Consider the following 21,638-nt stretch of genomic DNA (forward strand, 5'->3'; position numbering starts at 1 on the left):
AATCTGACGCCAACTATATTAATCTGAAATCAATCTTATAAAGTACAATCAACTGAAATTATTGTTGTATTTTTGTTCACAAACAATCTAATTTTAACGAACCATATGCATTTAATATTATATAAATTAACCGTTCTTGGTAGAAATCATTTCAGGCTATGGGCTTAATCTATTAAAACGACTCATTAAAGCTCATTAACAGATAACCCAGTAATTAAAATATTTGCACCATTAAAATGGCAGTATAAAATAATTAAATAAAAATAAATGTATTCCTATTTTAATTACATTTTATTTAGCAAATGTATTGGTTATCAAATAATATTTAATTCCAACTGTGTTGCCATATTCACGATCGATCTGGTAGCACTGATGGCATATGAGAAAAACAGTAATTAAGTTTTAAGTAACTTTTAAGGAATTGTCTCGCTTATATCACACATATTGCATCACTATTATGTTATGTTAAAACAACAGTACTCTTTCCTGATATTACCTGTATACTTAATCAAATCTACAATTTATATCGTTACAAAAGCATATACATATATACAAAAATAGTGTATAGAACAATGGTCATAATATGTTTTTATACAATAGGGCGCGATGAACCTATAAATTTTATATTAAATGTTCATTCAAAGGAAGGAAATGTTGTTTTCAAAGAACTCTGTAGGTCGTTGTTGCGCTCAGCTGCCAAATATTAGTCACGCAAAATACCTAAGACTATTGTACTGACGCGAGTCAGCATGACATGTGTCAGTGTGACAGATGTCAACCGCCTAATGATCGACCCAGGTGGAAGTGTGTCGGGAGAGATTATGTACTTTTGAGGTTTGTGAACTGGTGTAAAGCTATTTGAAATCATATTCCATCGTTGTAGTTTCGCCTGTTTAGTAACGTGTAAGAGTATAATATTATAGATCATTTTTAATGGTTTTTTGTACGCGGTCATTTATCGAGCTGTAAACAATACGCGCTTTTTGAAGTTGGCTTTTTGTAAGAATTAAGTCATTTATTTTTAATTTCAACTTTTATGTAAATTTCTCATAGTGATATATCAAACCTCGCCGTGTCTGGGTGGGTGTTTACAGACTCCGCGATGGATTTAACTACTCGCAACGAGTAGTTTTGAAAAAGCATGAAACACTACTTTTATTCCTACCGCTAGCGATTAAGTTGAAGCTAACTGAAAGCGCGTTTATTGTCAGTTGGAATGTATTCTGTGTACCAAGTGCCTCCCCAAGGCGTGTATATATAGCTTTACGTAGAAGTGTGCCTCCGGTTAGTCGGCTCGCGTGTCGGCTCGTGTGTCGGCTCGCGAGTCCACGCGCGTCGCGTGCGCTTGTTCCGGGCAACGTTACACAAGAGCAAACAATACTAGTCTCGTGTACAGTTTTATGACATTTAAATATATATATATATATATACGAATCGATCAGCTGATATAGTGCATAGTAATTTATATTTTTGTTAAACTTGTACACGTACGCAGCTGTCTCGTTTGACAGTGACAATTGTGACAGCTGTCATCGTAAGTGGAACGCCTAGCTTTTATTAATCGCATTCGTTTTACGACAGTTATGTTTATTGAAAAATTTTAATATATTAAATGACAAAAGCCTAGATGGTTTCAACTATTCTATAGATTATTTTTATTTACATATTATTAAATGATTTTATTTAAGTTTTGTTAATTTATGATATGTAATTATTTAAGAGGAGCCTGTCGTGTGCAACGCTTGCGACTTAATAAATAACAGTTGTATAGCTAACTTAATTGATAAACAAATAATTCGATGGAATCTATAATAATAATTAGCGTACGATATAAAATGTAAATATGTTTCTATAAAATAGCGTTTCTACTGTAATACGATGTAGCAATATGTAGCTAGAATGTGTTCAAACTGTTAGATGTTTTTTTTTTTAATATAAAATAATAACGATTTATTTATGAAACTTAGGACATATTATTTAAGTGTACATGGTCGTTGCAAGTGGAGCTGCCCGCGGGCCGAACTTGCGAACAGTATTAGTAAAATTTAGGTGAAATTGATCGTGTGGCCGCCCGGCATTCTCGTAGGATTAAAATTTATACGCGTTTTTACTTTAATAATAATAATGAAATGTTATCCGATAGTCAATGTGTGTACAGGGAGCTTCGTGCTTCGCGTCTTCGATAGTTAACTATTGTCTTGAAAACATCTATGTATTTATTATTCCTAACAATTTCACATACTTAATGTAACCAGTTAATATTTGGCAAGTACTACTTAAAAATTCCATTGAGCATTTTTCGTGAAGGAATATTGTAATGTTACGCCCGGGCGTCCTCTGCGGGCGTTGGCTTCAGCTATGTTACTTGTTTTGGTTTCGTTGATAAAAAAAAAACGAGATGTAAATCTCTCATATCATACACACGTCGTCTGTTCCGTAGAGTGAATGCAGTGCGGCGCCGCGCGGGCCCGCTCGTGACGTCACCACTGCACTGCAACTATGTACATACACGAGTTCAATTACCGAGGGACTGCAATTAGCATCCCTGCAACTTGTATTTTTAGTGTCGGGATGTCCGTATTGTAAACAAACCTCCACAAGTGCCAACGAATCGATAGCTGTGTGTGTGCCACGGCTGTAACTCTGTAACATTCCGACGTGCCGTCTCGCGGCGCTTCAGAACAATATTCATTCTGTCTCATTCCCGCGCAGGCTTAATCCAATATGTCTGTCTCTTTTTAGTGTCGTTTTTTCGTTTCGTCAAATTTAATAACACAACGGTGCTAAAGATATATATATAAAATTTGTAGATGCTTTTTTTTTGACAAATCAATGAAATGGTTTATCTTGTAGGCTCACAAGATATCGTTATGAAGATTGTTCTGGAAGACGCGGAGACGCGCGCGCGTGCACCCGGTCGTTCCCCAACAGCTCCTCGCGGCTCGCGCTACCAAAGATAGAGTTACCTTCACGTTAAATTGTAAAATAATAGTTAAGAAAAGTTTTTTTTAATGTTCAAATGTATATAATTTCGTGTTAATGTGTTGATAGATTGAGTATAAATCCTACGCGGTGACATTCCAAGCTTCCCTCGTCGATATAGCTTCGCCCTCGAGTTGCGGTGTTTAGTGATTATGTTATCACGTTCAGCGAGAGTGAGGACGGATATCTGTGTCTCGTTTTTTGAAAAATTAAATTGTTAATGTAGTCTGTGTTTATTTTGACCAATGTAATCTGTACCACTGTGTAACCTTTGTAAAAATATTTATCAAAACATGCAATGACTAAACAAGTTATGCATTGATAAGAGGTAAATACAATTTACACCAAATCTTTTTGTTTTATTTACACTTGAAACTTCTGGGAAGCAGCCACCGTGGGTGCCCTCCCCTGTGCCACCCCGCTCCAGATAGCCCTGGACGCCGTGACGTGCCCTTCCTCTAACCAGGCTTAACGTCTTCAGCAGAGGACAGTGATTTAACTGTGCCTTTGGCTTACCGAAGTCTACGGGCGATGGAGACCAGTGAACATCCAATGAGCTCTATGTTCGTAAGCCTCAACAATTAGTTCTGGTAGTCCCGAGCATCGGCAAGTGCTTCCTCAGGCGAGGTTTGCGAGAGTCGTCAGCAGCGGCACAGTGAATTACAATGACACTGTTTAGTGAGACTGCTCTTATACAATACCGTTTCTCAAGGCGGATGATGACGAGTGGGGGCTCTGCTGGAGCGCTACCTACCATGTGGGTCAATAAATAAAATACATAATCACATTTGTGCTTTCTTTTTATTGCCCATTTTACTGATCTGCCTACAAATTTTCTTCTTGAGTTCCTTCTGTCGCTTGATCTTCTTCCACTCCTCGGCTTCTTGTAGTTTCTTGTGCGCGCGGAGTCGGTCTACGGTCGCCGCTCGTTGGGTCGCTTTCTTCTTCTGATAATTGGTCTTCAGCATTTTCATGACGTTGGCCACTTGCTGCTCGTGGGGGCTCTTCACGACGGCCACCCGGCCCTTAAACTTATCTTTTGGATTATTCCCGGAAAGTGTTGTGGCTTTCTCTTTTGGTTTGAATCGGTACGGTAGACCTTTTTGGAGGGCTTTTGGTATAACTAATGGCTTGAACACTTTGGGACCTCTCTGTATTTCTGTGTACATGGAGTCTCTGGTAGCGTCACTCTTAATGTTTCTTTCTCGTTTGAGCTGTCCTTTAGTTTTCATGCCCTGCCACGCGTTCTTGTCGCCAGGCGGCAGCAGGAGGTTCACGACTGGCGCATAGAATCTGGTTACGTCCACTTTGAACCAGGTCCTGCAGAATACGATGTCGCTCATGAGTATTTTGTCTTCGAACGTCGCCCGGAACGCGCCTTCGGGTTTGCTTAACGCCTTCTTGATCTGTCCTCTGATACCGGATACCGTTTTGATCCTGGCTCCCTCGAACTTCGCAACTTCCAGTGTACTAGTGAACATGTCCTTGATGAATGCAGTTTTCTTATATATCTTCAATGGAGTACCGACTAACTTAAGTTTCTTTACAATTTGAGTTGATTTATTGATCTCGTTAACGCTTCCCGTAGCTGCTATTCTGAATCCCACTTGTTTTATCTCGTCTGTGTTATTGTTAACACTTTGTAACGCTAGGAATCCAGTGTTCTGTGGAGTGATGGGACCATAAAAATGCATGTTACATGTGACATGCTCCGGTGTGTATTTTAAATACCTAAGCTTCAAGTCGTCTTCAATTTTAGAATAGATTGGCAGAGTCTGGAATCTTCTCCAACCCAAAGATATAATAAGAGGATCATTTGTTTTTAAAATTTTCTTGAACCATCGATGTTTTTTTACTTTGCAGGACACGAAACCTATGTTTTGTTCTGCCATGTTCAGAGATCCTATTAATATTGGATAGCTTGCATCGAAATTCGTCACAAACTCTGATGGCGTGTTTTTAAATAGCATCCTGACGTACAGTCCTGGTCTAAACCCTTCCACTTCTACTCTGAGACCATGCTCCAAATTTTCAAAGACAGATTTGTTTAATTCTGACTGCTTAAGTGCTTCTGCTTTTAAATTTTCGTAGTAAGAATGATCGCCTTTAATTCTATGGTCGTCTGGGTTATCATATTCCGAGTCAAATTTGGCTTTCAATTTGAGTTTCTTTTCCAAAATTTCTGTTTTAGTTGGTTCACCTTTACGTTTTCCACTGGCTTCTTTCGTCTCTTTATCAGCTTGGTGTTTCTCTCCAGTTTCTAAATCTTCAAAATCTCCATACACTTCTTCATCTTCTTCAGCATCACTAGCATCATCTAACTTCAATAACTCTGATGCATCCTCATCAGCTGATCTTTTTCCAGTTACAAAGCTATTAATCAAGAATGTCTTATTTGAGTCTGCTGTCCAATCTTTTAAGTTTGGTTTATTTGTAGCATAGAAAAATGAACATTCATCTAGATCCAAGTGTTCTTTTTCTTTATGTTTTTTCTTCTGAGTATCTGTAACTTTCTTGAATAAGCCTCCGATCTCCTCGTCATCAGTACTGTTATCCTTTTCTTCATTCTGATCTATAGTTTTGTGACCAATCTCAAAACCTCCATACACAAGTTTCATAATATTTTTTGAAGTTTTTTGTCTCTCAAAGTATGCTTCAGTGGCTTTTTCACTTAACTTCTCTTTCCATTTAGTATCAAATTTTTCATCATTATCCACTTCTTCATCGGATTCCAAACTTTCATCGCCATCCTTGTTTTCTGCATCTATACCTTGAATGTCTTCCTCTTCAGACTGAGATTCATTATCCCAGGGCAGCTTGGTTTTTTCGTGTTTCGCACTCTGTTCTATCCCACTATCATTATCTGAATCACTTAAATCAGCTTCTGATTCAGACTCATCATTCTTCTTGTTATGCTGTAAATATTCATCGTCCTTCATCATATCAGGATAAATAACAGCCCCTCCACTGAATAGTTTAAGCCCAGATTCCTGCATCTGTTCATCCACAGTTTCCTTAGTTTCAACAACATTTTTCAGCAACTCCTTCTTCTCATTTGTCTCTTCATCTTCATGTTTATGTGAATGGGAGCCCTTCAGTTCTATATATACTGCATCCTTGTCGTATACGATGCCGCCAACTCCTGCGAATGGCGCATAGATTTGTCTTTCTCTCTCCATTAAGTGCCGTTTTTTTTCACTGCCTGGTAGAGGGCAAGGATCAGGTAAATATGACAATTCACTGATCTTCATGTCACCAACACCTGAAATGAACACATTATAATACAATTGAGTTTTTATTTCTAATAATTTAAATTAATTCGAACTAGATTGATTAAAAAAAATCACTAAATCTAGAGTTGGAAGGGTTCTCTTGACCTTTCAATAGACCTGTTGCAAGGTTAAAAGAATAGTAGTACTACTTCATTTAGTAAATTATAGCTTTTATTAAGCAATGTTAATATTATAATGTAATTTTTACAATCAAAATGTGATATTTTGTATATTACAACCTAATCACAAGATAATTTTCAGTTTTATGTTTTTTTTAAATCTTCCTAAATTGTTTTAGTGGGGTTTTTTAAATGTATTTAAAAGATAAACGATCACCTATCAACAAAATAAAAATGATGAATAAGATTAAACCATATAATAGTTTCATAGTGATTTGTCAAGATAATTTCACATCATGATCACGATCGTGAACATTGTTTTTATATCTCAAAAATCTTAACGTTTCAAAATACAGTTTAGAATTTTGAAATTTAAGAAAACATTACATGTAAAAACACATTTTTAAATTAAATTAATGACCATAGCACCTACACAACAATAGAAATAAATAGTTTTGTGTATTGATGCAAAACACTGGACCATTTTGCAGAATAAAGTCCCAATAGACATACACAAATACAACTGTAATAGTGTTGTACATAATAATAAATAAGTAAACTAATGGATATAAGTCGTAACAGAATGGTTTATTTATATTTCTTAGGCTTTTTTTAATAATTTCATATAAGATGAGTTTAATTTATACAAACTTACCAGCAATATGTACCATGCTTTCTTTCATCAAGGGAACACCCCGTACGTAGCCATACAGCACCACATCTCTATTCACTTTTGGATCTTTTCTTATTGCCTCCTGACTTGTTATATCTTCTAATCTATCAGCTAATACATATGAATGGGTCATTCTCCAGCTTAAAGGCCTGAACTTCATTACCGAGATAAATCTTGAAAGATTTTTTATTTCATTCCTCAGATATTCTCCATGGATTATACCAGAGAGGTAAAACAGCTTGGCTCCAGGATGGACTTCTGTCCAAAACCTGTGTTTTAGAGTTTTCTTTGTTGTTTTTAATGTCTTTGCGTTCTTTATCATGTCGAGATGTGTCAACACACCCATTATCTTGGGCATTCCATGCACCTGACATATGTTTAAGAACTCGAATATCTCCATCTCGAAACCAAAACTAGCATCGCATAGGAGCAGCACTAGATCAGCGCATTTGGCTATGTCTATCATTGAATTTACATCATTATTGCATTCTATCAACGTTATCCTGCGCTTTTTAGACGTGACGATAGTAATGGGACCGTCGGTGTTGGTTACATTTGTTTTTATGAAGCTTTTAATCAAGTTGTTTATGAGTGTAGTCTTACCGACGCGCGGTGGCCCTACGATAGCGACCACAACTGGAGGCGGTTCCAGCGGCGTCTTGTCTACTTGGGGGATGTGCTGTTTTTTGGAGATAACGTCTTCACGCCGACGGAATTGTCTTTCAGCTCGTACAGCATTTTGGATGGCGAAAGCTTTAGGATTTCGCTGACGAGCGCTTAGGTTAGATTGGTCTATTTTATTCTTGTTCTTCTTCTTCTCGACTTTACGCCCAGCGCGTTTTGCATGATGCGATTTTTTCTTATCGAAAACTGTTTCGTCTGCCATTTCTGTTGGTACTTTTATTTACATTTAAGAATACCGATTTTATTCCCATGCTCTTTCCAAGTGCATTTGTAGCCAAATATTAGACATGTTTTCGAAAAATGAAGTTATGGTTCACGTGTTAAAAGTCAACGTCAAACTTTTTTTTTTTGAGACATTGCTTTCAACCACTGTTTACCTACTCAACTTTATATCTCCCTAATTGTTTCTCGCACCTGTAAAAATAAACTTCAGTTAAATTGGCTGAGACTTTAATGGTTCTTGATTAAACCTGTAAAACTATGTCATTTTCAGTAATAATGAACCATTATTAGATTTTAACACTTACTTTAAAACCCAAATGGCTAAAGTGCACAAATGTGGGAAAATAAAACAAAGACGCTAGACGTAGCTTCTCCTCCTCCGAAAAGTCTCAGTAAATGGTCATTATTTTACTGGGATTATATTTCATCCCATATCATCTCATCTCATCTCATTTCACGTCAAAATCATTTTTTATATATAAAAAATATAACATAAAAGATTAGGGTGTATGATATGACATCTTTGCCTTTTAGTTCGAAAAATAAAACAACTACTCCTATACACAGCTGTCATATGTCATGCTGAAGTTTCACTTTTCAGTCTTGGTTTTCAATTTCGTGTTTTTGTGCAAAAAAGCTCAATAGGCGGATGATGAAAGCAAAAAACCTTTTAGTTAACAAACGTTCGCTTGTCGCGAGTCCGTAAGTGGAAACAGGACTGTGTCTAAACATGTCTTCCTCGGAGGTAGAAAGTCGAAATATAACAATACAAATGTTAGTACTTTTGACGTATTTTCACTAATTATAGACACAGCACGTAGTTATGCTGGTGGGCTTGTTAGATTGTCTTGTTTATTTTTCATTGCAACCTTTGTATTGTGTCGCGAACTGGTTTCTAACTCAAGTTCACTGATCTCCGGCGTCTAACCGAAACTGATGTGATCTCGAAAATTCGCCACTCTTCACATGCGTGCAGCAATATATTGAATCCATAACAATCATCATAGCTAATTAATGTGGAAAATGTTGATATGAAAGAAAAAAACTCGCAAAAAATTATATATATGTTGTTGTAATTCTAGATTTACAAATGGTTGATTTAATAGCTGAATGTCTTAACATAATCTGCGCTTTTTTATTGTAGTCGCATGTTTAATTAAAACTAGAATTGTTTTTTTTATTGTGATATGTTGCTTTAGTTAATAAATGTTAGGAAGAAAAATATTTTGGAATGAAAATAAGCTGATATTTAGATAATAGCAATTGTAAAAATTTGAAAACTTATTGTTTGAATGTTCTTTCTTCTTCCAATATTATTTTTGAAGTTATACTACAGTACATATTCAAGAATCTTTCCTTTTATTACTGAAAGTCAAGTTCTTCATTCTGATTGGTTACACTGATATCTAAGTGGAACTTTTCCCAAAAAATGTCACAATTAGAATTTTTGAGACGGTATTGACTTGGTCTGTCTTGTTAGTAATTCTTCAAGATGCATTGTATTGTTGACTTTTTTATATTTTTAAAATCTCATTTTTTGCATCTCATAGGCTCAAACTGTTTTTTACTTTGGTGGGAAAGCTAACAAGGAAAGAGACTATCTCAACTCATCTAAAATCTTTCTGGTGTCTTCAAGATGGTAACCCCAGTAACTTGAGGGCCTGAGAACCTGTAGCCCCTATGATGTTCTTCAATAGCAGATGTGATCAGATGTGTTGCCATTGCTGGCCATACATAGAGGGAAATTTATGATAGTTATTATAAAATAGTGTTCATGATGTACCTCATGACTATGATTGCACCAATAATTATTGTCATCACTCACCAATCGAAAAAGTAAAGCGAACTCATCATCAACATCACCTTGAAGAAAATTATAAATTGCTATCTATCCCAAGTTTTTGAGGACAAAAAGAAAATATTAATTAAAGGAAAGTGATGATTTATGTAGTTTCCCTTACTTATTTATTAATAAGGATAATTTTAAAATTGGATATTTTTTGAAACTACACTACGTATGCCATCATGTAAATCATGTTATGATATCTCTGAGTTTTAGTAACCAAAATAGCTTCATTAATTATTTTTGTTGTAATTCAGGCGAAAATCTGTGGAAAACCTGGTTCTATCTTCACAAGACGCAATAGGGCAGAGTATCAGTCAAGCTCTGAACTTTTCTGGAGTGATATCGCAGCACACGTCCCAACTCATACAGGACAGCAAGTGAGTTTAATAATAATTATAATTATAAATTAATAAAGTTTACTCAAGGACACAACTAAGTCTCGGCACTAATAACGGGCTTAGTGAATTTTTACTATTGGGAAGCACTTTTATCAATGGAAAAATTAATCCTTTTATCAATGATGTATACTTTGTGTATTGATTGTTTGTATTACCGTCCGACGGTAGCACCATCTGGCTTTGTTAAAACGCATCGCATAATCAACATCATTGTGGCTTAAAGGATCAGACACCCGGTGCATCATAGCCCACAATTTTTTTTCTACCGAATCTTATACCCTTGAGAGGCTCAAGATTTTAACAACAGATCATGCGTCTCACAAATAAGATTCAATTAACATTCGGCAATCTATGACGCAGTTTCCCAACGAAACATAACGATCTTCTTTTACTTAATATACTATGCCTTAACAAACTTAAAATTATATATTACATTATACACACAATTATTTAACAGGTTATTTAACAGGTTCTACGGTATTCACAATTAATTACTTTCCGATATCATGTTCATATAGATTACAGAATCGTGATGATATATTTTAGTTGAAATGAAATTCAACCTATGTATGTATATACAATTGTTTGCGAATTAGGTTCCAGCTGGACACCACCCTGTCTATTAATGTTAATGGATACAAGCGACTCTACCTCTCGCCTATCGAATAAGTAATGTTCATCTCCATAGTTTCATACCATATCACCTACATAAAGCATTTTACGTGCAATGTATTTAATTGCACACTTAATCAATTAAAACTGAGAAATGTGACAAAGGAACTCAAATAAAGAACCATGAATAGTGATGTGCAATAGCGAATCGGTTGATAACAGGTCCGATTGCATCGATATTTATGATCGGTTACTAAAATAGATAAACCTATCTAAAATAGATGACTTTTTTTTTATTGCATAGATGGTGCACGATCTCACAGCTCACCTGGTGTTAAGTGGTTATCGGAGCCATAAACATCTACAACGTAAACCCACCTTGAGATATGAGTTCAAAGGTCTCAGCATAGTTACAGCGGCTGCCCCACCCATCAAACCGAAACGCATTACTGCTTCACGGGAGAAATAGGCAGGATGGTGGTACCTATCCGTGCGGACTCACAACACGTCCTACCAAAAGTAAAGACTACAAATTGTTTTTTGCCTTTCATTATGATTGATCATTTGATTGGTCTTGATCCATTTACCGTATCGTATGTACGGTACATGTTCTATACAAGTACGTGAGAAAATAAATAACAACGTGATTTTATATTACAGTATATTTAAAAACATTAATTACGTTACAAGGTGCTTGAGATTCCTGAAAAGGTTGATGTAACATAACTTAATATTTAGGTTCTTAATTGACGAATCAGCAATGTACAGCGTACGATAGCTCATTGGCTGATTCCGAGATTCAGTTAATTCTACATGTTTCCACTTATAGTTATTTATACTAGGCCAAAATCTACGATGCTTAATATAGTAGAGCACTCCATTAGACAGATACAACACGTTGCGTACGACTGGCCTCACTCGAACGTAATAAGTATTAAACAAACGCAAGTTGATTTTCATTGTAAAAATCGTTCTTACGAAACTAGCTTTGTTACAGTTTCAAATAGCCAATTAAATTTAATAGAAGTCTGCTGTGCGATTGTAGCTATAAAGCAGATATGTGAACACTCTGTGCAGTGTGCGCTCAATTAATAATTATAATATTTCGTGATTCCTAGAATTATATCAGATCAGCTCATGGCCCCTCTGGCCTCTGATGTTAGATGACTACGGTCTGTATACGTCACAACTTCAATGCCATCTTTGTGTTTACTTTATTTCGACAAAATAAAGAAAACATAAAATCGAGCTAATTTAGGTCCGTTTTTATTTTTCGAATGATTTAGCCTTGCAAAGCAAAGCCACCTTTGTTGTTCGAAGGATTTATATATAAGGTGATATAGTACAGCAGTGCTCTAAGGAATTGTTTGAGATGATTCCATCACCTCGTTTTTACCATCGCACTGGAGTAGAATTCATCCATACTACTTGGAGCCACTGCGTTCATCCACAGTGCGTTTTCAGAGATCTCTTTTGCCACGTACCATCCAGATTTGGAATGAGCTCCCTCCACGGTGTTTCCCGAGCGCTATGACATGTCCTTCTTCAAACGAGGCTTGTGGAAAGTACTTAACGGTAGGTAGCGGCTTGGCTCTGCCCCTGGTATTGCTGCAGTCCATGGGCGACGGTAACAACTCACTATCAGGTAGACCTAGTGCTTGTCTACAAAAATCTAATCGCGAAAAATAATATTCCAAAATAAATTATGTATTTTAGATTAAAAAAGAATTAAAAATAAACCTAATAAAAAATTTGCCGACATCTCTATTATTAAAATCTTATCGAACATATTATCAATGTGGTATCAATAATTCAGTTAGTTGGCAAACGGTTTCTGTGGTCAACAGACATGACTCAAACGTGTAATTATCGGGTGCATTATTCACACGCGGAGGATACAGGAAAAGTAATTTTGAGGTAAATAAATTTACTTAAATTACCGTTTGTGGGACGCGTTATGAATTCGTTAGTGTTGGGTTGATATTGTTATTGGCATTGTGAAGCGCTTCGATTTGATTATATCCGTATTGTTGGTAATTGTTGTCTATACATAACTGTTAACAATAAGAAAGTGCTTTATTGTTCTGTCTTAAGAGTCTCTTTGTTGGGATTTGCGATGATTTGGGATATTAATGATTACTATGTAGTTTAAGAATAAGTTTTTTTTTTGCTTAGATGTGTGGACGAGCTCACAGCCCTACCTAGTGTTAAGTGGTTACTGGAGCCCATAGATATCTACAACGCAAATGCGCCACCCATCTTGGCGGATCTTGATATAAATTAGGCGGCGGCTTGGCTCTGCCCCTGGCATTTCTGAAGTCCATGGGCGACGGTAACCACCATCAGGTGGGTCGTATGCTTGTCTGCCTACAAAGGCAATAAAAAAAAAGTTCTAAGCTCTCAATATAGTTACAACGGCTGCCCCACCCTTCAAACCGAAACGCATTACTGCTTCACGGCATAAATAGGCAGGGTGGTGGTACCTACTACCTACGTGCGGACTCGCAAGAGTTCCTACCACCATATGGGTTATGTGGGTTATCTTTTCTAGAAACATGCACGTAACAATGAGTATAAAAATTAAGTAGTGTTTTTTTTTGTTCTTGTAAATTTATATTTTCATCTAATTCCACAAGCTCACCAGAGCTATTTATTGTAAACGATGGATAAATGAGCTCGAAACCCAGCTGATGTTAAGTGCTCGAACCCATAAATACCACAACGTGAATGTCGCGACCCACTTGAATACTTGAGGTCTACGGTTCAATTCTAGAGTAATCATTATTATGTACATGTGGTGGTCCGTGTAGCGGGAGATGCGGAGTTGTCCCGGGATGTTCCAGAAATATCCCAAATTAAAACACTCCACCAACAGTTTAACAGTTTGTGTTGTATAAGAAGGCACACAACAAGCACAGGAAAGCACTGAAAGAAGAAGCGGATAATTTTGAAAGTTCAAGAGGAAGAAAATATGTTACTGGCGCTAGAACAATGTTGATAGTCTTTATATCTTTACAAATCTCAGTAAATGACCACCATTTTACTAAGATTATATATATTTCATCCCATATCATCTCATCTCATTTCATTTGATTTCATCCGAGTTAATCAATCATCTTCATTTCATTTTATTTCATTTCACTCCATATCCTTGTATTATCATTTTTCATAAAAATAAGACGTGACTTAAAGGTCTTAGTTACCAGGTCATAACATACCTTAAAAAATTGTATCTTTATATAATAATATATCTTATATTTCTTGCGGGTTGATTTTAATAACACGATTGGGGAAGTCATTAGTCAAATGAAGTCAATTATGCAGTTGCCTGCAGGATTTGAACAGTGAACTGGCTCAGTAGCAACGCCCGATACGAATGTACCGGGCGTCTCATTCTTTAGGCCACGATGACTTTGTGATGTCATATTTCCTAGCCACTCACCAACAAGCCCTTAAAAAGCATTATTTTATAGCATAGTTAATAACTATCGGTAGAACGCCTTATGAGCGCGGTCATAGGGACCACCAGCCTGCCTATTTCTGCCCTAAAGCAGTAATGCGTTACGGTTTTAAAGGTAAAATAACCGTTGTACTATAGAACTGAAAATCAGAACTCATGTCGCAAGGTGATTGGCGAAATTTACTTCCTTGATGTCTAACGACTCTGTTAACATCATGTGGGCCGTGAGCTCGTCCACCCGTATAAGCAATAAAGAAAACGTGATAACAGCTGTTTTTTAAATGTAAAAACAACTGTATCAGTTACCTTGAAGTCGAAGGCCGTGTTGAAGTCTTCGTGGCCTAAGGGATAAGACGTTCGGTGCATTCGTATGTGGCGATGCACCGGTGTTCGAATCCCGCAGGCGGGTACCAATTTCTCTAATGAAATACGTACTTAACAAATGTTCACGATTGACTTCCACGGTGAAGGAATAGCATCATGTAATAAAAATCAAACCCGCAAAATTATAATTTTCGTAATTGCTGGTGGTAGGACCTCTTATGAGTCCGCACGGGTAGGTACCACTGCCCTGCCTATTTCTGCCTTGAAGCAGTAATGCGTTTCGGTTTGAAGGGTGGGGCAGCCGTTGTAACTATACTGAGACCTTAGAACTTATATCTCAAGGTGGGTGGCGCATTTACATTGCACATGTCTATGGGCTCCAGTAACCACTTAACACCAGGTGGGCTGTGAGCTCGTCCGCCCATATAAGCAATAAAAAAAAATACCTATACGGTTCATACATAATTCATCGTAGTACGTAAACATTGTTTATTGTTTGAGGTGTAAATCTCAAGGTAATAATTTTTTTTTTAAACATTGTGCCTCTCGCGTCTCTTCTAATTTCAGTTATTTTACTTATCTTTCGACGCCGACACTTACACAGTGTATTTAAAATTTGTATGTAGTTGGAACAGCTTCCCTTTCGTTTGCCGCTAGGGGCGCTGTTCCAACTCCATGCTTTGAGTTAACTTTCACGCGATCGAGAAGTTAAAAAAACTCGCACTACAACATACTGTTAACGCACTATTAGATGTTACACGTGAGAGGTAATGGTTGACCTAAGTGAAACGACATCAACTTGAATGCTTAAAACGAACGTAAACATTAATAATACGAGATATTCTCGTGCCAAGGTCACAGACTCGCATTGTGTTGAAATAATCTAACATATAAGTGCTGTTCTACTCGTGGTTACTCTGCGCTAGAAAAACGAAAGATGACGAAGACTGCAACATTTTTTAAGACGCTTTCATTAATTTGGCATGTATGTTTGTTTGTAACGGAATCATTTTTTTATGGCAGGACTTCTTGTGAGCCCACAATACAAAGATATTTGAAATTCGATACTGCATAAATATCAGTCCATGGACGTGATGGAGCTGTGTGCTTAGTGCGGGTTTTTTAATGTTCTCGATAGCGGCAAACGTTCCAACTGTTGAGGTTGGAGTTGGAACGTTTGCCGCTAGAGGCGCTGTTCCGACTGCATATAAATTTTGAGTTAACTTTTACGCTATCGAGAAAGTTAAAAACTCGTATTCAAATTAAAAAATTCGTGATTATTCTAGACGAGAGCCGCCACGTAACAGAATCGTTTATTGTGTTAATGCCACTGTCAAATGTCGTAAGTTAGTTTTTTCATCAGTGACTCAGTGGACCGTGACCACCGCGGCTTGCGTGCGCTTTGTGCTACTTTTTGTTACGTTAAACCTAAAACATTTGGCGCTGTAAGATAAAGAGTAATCTGGCAATTTCGACAGTAGTTCAGTGTTATTATATTTTTGACGTATGTTATTTAGCGTCGTAAACAGCTCGTAAACACCGGTCACCGTCCTCGTCGAACCCGTCGCTTGCGACGAAGATCTCGACAGTGAATTAACCCATAGACACAGCTCAGTGGGTCGCGTTTCCGATCCGGTGGTAGATTCTGCGAAGCACTGCTCTTGCTAGGGCCAGTGTTAGCAACTCTCCCGGTTTGAGCCCCGTAAGCTTACCTACACGTTAGGGTGAAGCTGATGAATAAAAAAAAACAGCTCGCTGTGTGTTATCGAACACTGGAGCGGAGTCCTAAGCGTCCGGCATGATCTGTCATGCGTGTCTCCAAGCGCAATATTCTCTGTAACGTACCTGTGGCGGTAGCCATCATAGAACAAGATATTTGACAGATGCCTGAATCTCGCTTACGACAATTTCAAGACAAGCTTGCATATATACAAGTTCCGAACAACAACATACGGACCGTCGGTCTACCGAGCAATATGACCCGCTCGGTGGAAGATCCTCCCTTTCCCCCGCCGTTATATATCTCCACATACCTATTTGGCGGTGGTGAACTGATCTAGCAGGAACTCGATGTGGTGACACGTTACCGAGACGATACGAAAGCGAACTTCCATTATTAATTATGTTGTTTAAGACAGGTTTTCAAATTAGGACTCTAGAACTGAACTAATTTAAAAAAAAACTAGTTTTAGTGGCGTGGTGTTGAATGGAACAAGAAATATGAAAAAATGTTTGACAATTTTTTTTTGCTTTCCTACCTTGTTTCTTGGTTCTTGGAACTCGATTAAATATTCAATAGAGATATACAACAAAATCTGATTATTTTTAACGCTGCGGTTCCTATAGTGGCTCAAATGGCCAGTTTAGTAGGTACTACGGAATAAAAGAAATTTTGTTCCGTCTTAATCACCGTTGACGTAATACCAACTGGGATTTTGGAGAGTGATTAGAATGCTAGCCTGTAACAGTTTAAAACGAAAAGAAAAGTGATTTAACGAGTCGAAAAAGATCAAACGAACAGATCGCTCTCCATTACACATCCAGCTAGACCTCTCTAAGCAATGCATAGTTTACATAATATTAATGTCATTAAACAATGCGTGTTTTGGTTTAAAGTGCGTACAATGACTATTGCATCTATTAGACATCGCTTATGTTCGAAGGTCGACGTGTGACTATTGTCTGTCAGATAGCGGCCAACACACACTATTGACCCGAGTACAGATTTGTACTGATAAATAGCACATTGCAAGCAAGCATATTGTTAAAGGAGTAGTATTGCTGGCGGCTCGAAGGTCTTTCCAGTTTCACCAGCACAGGTGAACGAGCAAAGGCTTAGTTAGGAGGGGTAGGATTTGCTAACAATTACCCGAGCGCCTCCAAAGGAGATCTAACTACTCAAGAGCAGCTGTTTCGCGAATGAACCTACTACCGGATCGGAATCACGACCCGCTGAGAAGATTCGGCAAGAAATTCAGCGGGCTGATGTATGGGTTAGGTTGCACGTCGAACTCTTTGCCCAGTTCGACGAGCTTGTCTAAACGTATGCATGGAAACTTCAAGGTACGTCTGGTATTAGACAGTTATTGAAGAACATGGCAATCGCAAATGTCTCACTGTCTCATATCTACTTCCTACTTGTGTCGTAAAGGAATGATGCGGTCCGGTTCGAAGGTCGTTACACAATACAACTCAGAATTCTACCTATTTTTTTTTTTATTGCCATTGTAGGCAGACGGGCATACGGCCCACCTGATGGTGAGTGGTTACCGTCGCCCATGGACTTCAGCAATGCCAGGGGCAGAGCCAAGCCGCTGCCTACCGCATATTTAAAGTGTCCATGTTATGATATTTATTCGTTCCGGTATGTGATTAAATCCTCATATACCTGGGGCTCATTCACCCACTTAATCCCCCTTGACGTAACCCACTAAGTTCCTCGCCGGATCTTCTCAATAGGTCGCAATTCCGATCCATTCTCTCAGGTTGAGCCCGTGAGTTCACCTACCCGTCCGCGAGAAACTAGAATAGCCCCTTAGACTACCAGCGATGAAGCAAGGAAAATACCCCTTAAGCATTGAGAAAAAATCAAACAACTAATGAAAATCGATTTTCCAACGCGTATATGAGTTTTAATCGTAAATGTAATGTAGTATGAAATAAGAAAACAAATTTGAGCTGCGATAAGAATGTCAATCGCGTGTTTCTTCTCAAGGTCTACTAAGGTTGTGAAAAATTTTTAAATTTGTGTTTCTATTGTCTTCTCTTATATTATATTTTATTTAAGGTCAGAAATAAAGGGATACTCTTTTCTTCCGTTGACACTTATTTGGGCCGCGCGCCGTTCTTTTAATCATTGTCAGCGGTAGAACATCATTGTTTTCTAACATTTTTATTTAGTAACTCAATAATTTTTGGTGAATTTGTTCGTGATTTTCTTCTCAAGGTCTACTAAGGTTGTGAAAAATTTTTAAATTTGTGTTTCTATTGTCTTCTCTTATATTATATTTTATTTAAGGTCAGAAATAAAGGGATACTCTTTTCTTCCGTTGACACTTATTTGGGCCGCGCGCCGTTCTTTTAATCATTGTCAGCGGTAGAACATCATTGTTTTCTAACATTTTTATTTAGTAACTCAATAATTTTTGGTGAATTTGTTCGTGATTAATTTATATTTAGAACGAAAAAATATTAGACCATGACTTCCATGCCCATTCTACGCAATGGTGAAACTGGACACTCCGAATCGGCGGTAAAGCTGTGACGATTTAAATCGGTTGTGAATGCCTACTCGAATTAAAAAACTTTTTGATTTTCCGTGTTTATTGAACTTTGGGAATCGCTCAACGCCAGTTGGTCCGTCGGGAACACCGAATTATTACAATAAAATTATCGTCATCGTCCTATTGGTCCAAAGTAGTTACCGCAATGCAGTATCTTATAAATTTAGCTGATAAATGCCGTTACATCAATAATATCCTTCTGCTGTCGAGACAAGGTTAAGGTTTCGTACAGTCATGTACAAAAGGAAACGTTAAGTCAATCGAAACTCAATTTTATTTTCAACTAGCGACCCGCCCTCGCTTCGCTTCGGAAACATTAAATTCTATTATTGATAGCTGAGCCGCGCGATATTAGCCGCTGTTATGTCGTACCGCGGGTGAAGCCGCGGGGCGAAGCTAGTCTAAAAAAAGTAACCTAAGTTACTCCTTATATCATCAGCTACCTATCAGTGAAAGTCCCGTCAAAATCGGTTTAGCCGTTCCAGAGATTAGCCGGAACAAACAGACAGACAGACAAAAATTGTACAAAATGTTATTTTGGTGTATGTACCATATATTCATATGCATGTAGTGAAAAGAGGCTATTTCAATATTACAAACAGACACTCCAATTTTATTTATATGTATAGATTAAATATAAGGCTATCAACGTGACGAATAACGTATCACGAAATGTGGTCTATGACAATAGCAAAGATCCCCGACCATGGAACGTAGGTACTGACTTGTAGTCTAACAAGAAATTTAATTAGAATGCGAGCTATTAAAACCTAATAAACTTGATTGTGATATTTCAGAAACGTGTCCCGCGCGCCGTCGCCCTCCCCTCGCAACTTTGAAAGCGCCACAGAAGCTCTGGACAATGACAAGGTAAACTAAAAGAACATAATGCGTTATCAGCATAACCGCCTCCCCCTCGCTGTCTGTGCCACTTTCTGCAGCGCCTCGTAATAAGCCTTACTGGCGGTAAGACCTCTTGTGAATCTGCACGAGTAGGTAACACTACCCCGCCTATTTCTGCGTGAAGCAGTAACGCGTTTCGGTTTGAAGGGTGGGGCAGCCGTTGTAACTATACTGAGACGTTAGAACTCATAACTCAAGATGGGTAGCGGGTTTACGTTGTAGATGTCTATGGGCTCCGGTAACCACTTGACACCAGTTGGGCTGTGAACTGGTCTACCCGTCTAAGCAATAAAAATAAAAAAGCCAGCTTCCGGTTTCCGCGGAATTTGCGTCTCTTGCGTCTGCTGTTCGTGTGTCAAACCATCTTCATTATTTATCAGACCAAAACATTAAAACACTGGAGGCCGATGTCCTAATGTTTGATTTCTTCGACAACGCTAAGCTCTACGAAATGTGGTCAAATTTTATTTCATGAAGAATTAAATTAGACGTAACGATAATATTTTGTATAGGTAATTCTGTTTTAAAAGTGACTTATCCAGTCGAAGTCCGCTCCAAATCCTATCGAAATAAAGCTCACATTAACTTGATTATTGGAAGCTTCAATTTTTTTGCTCTATTTCTTGTCATTAGGTTTGAGGTCACAGAAATGTCGGTTTCTTTCGATTTGTGTAATGTCCCGAAATGTAATATAGTAAATGCTATTTTATATTCGTTCACCGGCAAATAAGCACGTTGTTTGAACCCAATCGTTGTCAATGCTGTTAACAATATCATCGCTGACAGGTGACACTACTGACTCCCAAACACATTTGGTTTTGTATCAATATGAACCTCAGAATACGCCTTTTTTTGTTAAAATGCTGTGACCATCCTTTTCTATTGTGCTTAACATCAAAATAGATGAGCGTTAGGCTTCTCTGATGATCATTGGTCGCCATCGTTTATTGAAATCAACGATACTAGAACTCTCACGTAAGAGCGTACGATTATCGATGTTCTATAAGACAAAGACTTAGTGGTCTGCTAAGTCTTTATCTTAACTTCATGAGTCTTTCGTGACCACAATAACTATATTGTATTCAGAATATTCGATCATACAATTTTCTGTCTTCTGAATCTATCGAGCAAGATCGTGGGACGACTAATTAATAGTCTTTGCAGCAGGCACTTGAGAAAGTAATTATAATAAATAGTCAAATAGCTAAGTGCTAGATTTTTAAGTTTACTAACATCGATTATAAGTAAGGCTTTAGAGGAAGAAGTAGACCTAAGAAAAAATGGATGGATTGCGTGAAAGACGATATGTGTAAGAGGGGAGTGAGCGAAGAAATAGTGTATGGTTGAGGAGTATGGAAGGAGAAAACATGTTGCGCCGACCCCAGGTGACTGGGAGAAGGGCAGGAGAATGATGATGATGATAGATTATAAGTAACACTTACTAACAAAATGCATGATTTCTTTACTGAAATAAAAATACATAACATACCATAATAATGATGTTGAACTGTATAGCATATTATCTAATTACTTGTATAATAATAACAGACCAGCGACTCCTCCCTCAACTTGCCGAGCCTCACAGGTGGAGATAATATCTCTGTCTCAAGCAATGAGGCGGTCACCGTTATCAGTTCGCCCTCACTCAAAACTGACAACTCCAAGGTAATAAAAACAATTACTATGTTGCAATTAAGATTCCGATACCTCAGGTCTCCAGGTGGCGTTTGTAGGTCTGGTCTGGTCTAGTCGTGGTCCCCCAACTGACGATGATTTGATGAAATGATTCAGACATGGGTTTCGTAGATTTGACGTTAATCACCTATTCGCTTAAGTAAATCATTCATATAACTGTATGTA

The 21,638-nt window shown here is 37.7% G+C and overlaps 2 protein-coding genes across 3 annotated transcripts in view; one reads left to right on the forward strand and one right to left on the reverse strand.

Annotated features, from left to right (window-relative positions):
- Window positions 1–3,202: 3,202 nt before the first annotated feature.
- LOC114251520 (ribosome biogenesis protein BMS1 homolog) lies at window positions 3,203–8,123 on the reverse strand. Its single transcript, XM_089737567.1, has 2 exons — window positions 7,029–8,123; window positions 3,203–6,244 (listed from the first exon to the last, which is right to left on the reverse strand). Exons 1-2 carry the CDS (start codon window positions 7,930–7,932, stop codon window positions 3,765–3,767), a joined length of 3,384 nt encoding a protein of 1,127 aa, XP_089593693.1. The 5' UTR covers window positions 7,933–8,123; the 3' UTR covers window positions 3,203–3,764.
- A 411-nt stretch (window positions 8,124–8,534) lies between these two features.
- The window catches only part of LOC114251535 (protein Aster-B), a 46,453-nt gene continuing 33,349 nt past the window's right edge, over window positions 8,535–21,638 (forward strand). The window contains exons 1-4 of one of the 2 annotated variants that reach the window (XM_028185823.2): window positions 8,535–8,726; window positions 10,053–10,175; window positions 19,673–19,745; window positions 21,327–21,443. In XM_028185823.2, the coding sequence (XP_028041624.2) occupies window positions 8,683–8,726; window positions 10,053–10,175; window positions 19,673–19,745; window positions 21,327–21,443 (357 nt within the window). In that variant the 5' untranslated portion in view covers window positions 8,535–8,682. Of the gene's footprint in view, window positions 8,727–10,052; window positions 10,176–12,618; window positions 12,726–19,672; window positions 19,746–21,326; window positions 21,444–21,638 lie in introns of those variants that run through there. The other variant, XM_089737568.1, reaches the window with a different exon arrangement.

This window comes from Bombyx mandarina, chromosome 23, assembly GCF_030267445.1.
Source record: "Bombyx mandarina strain Sakado chromosome 23, ASM3026744v2".
Classification (NCBI taxonomy): domain Eukaryota; kingdom Metazoa; phylum Arthropoda; class Insecta; order Lepidoptera; family Bombycidae; genus Bombyx; species Bombyx mandarina.

Coding starts and splice junctions, on each gene's coding strand:
- LOC114251520 (XM_089737567.1), bottom strand. CDS start 7,932: ATGGCAGACGAAACAGTTTTCGATAAGAAAAAATCGCATCATGCAAAA. Junction 6,245..7,028: donor AAGCATGGTACATATTGCTG/GTAAGTTTGTAT, acceptor TGTTCATTTCAG/GTGTTGGTGACATGAAGATC.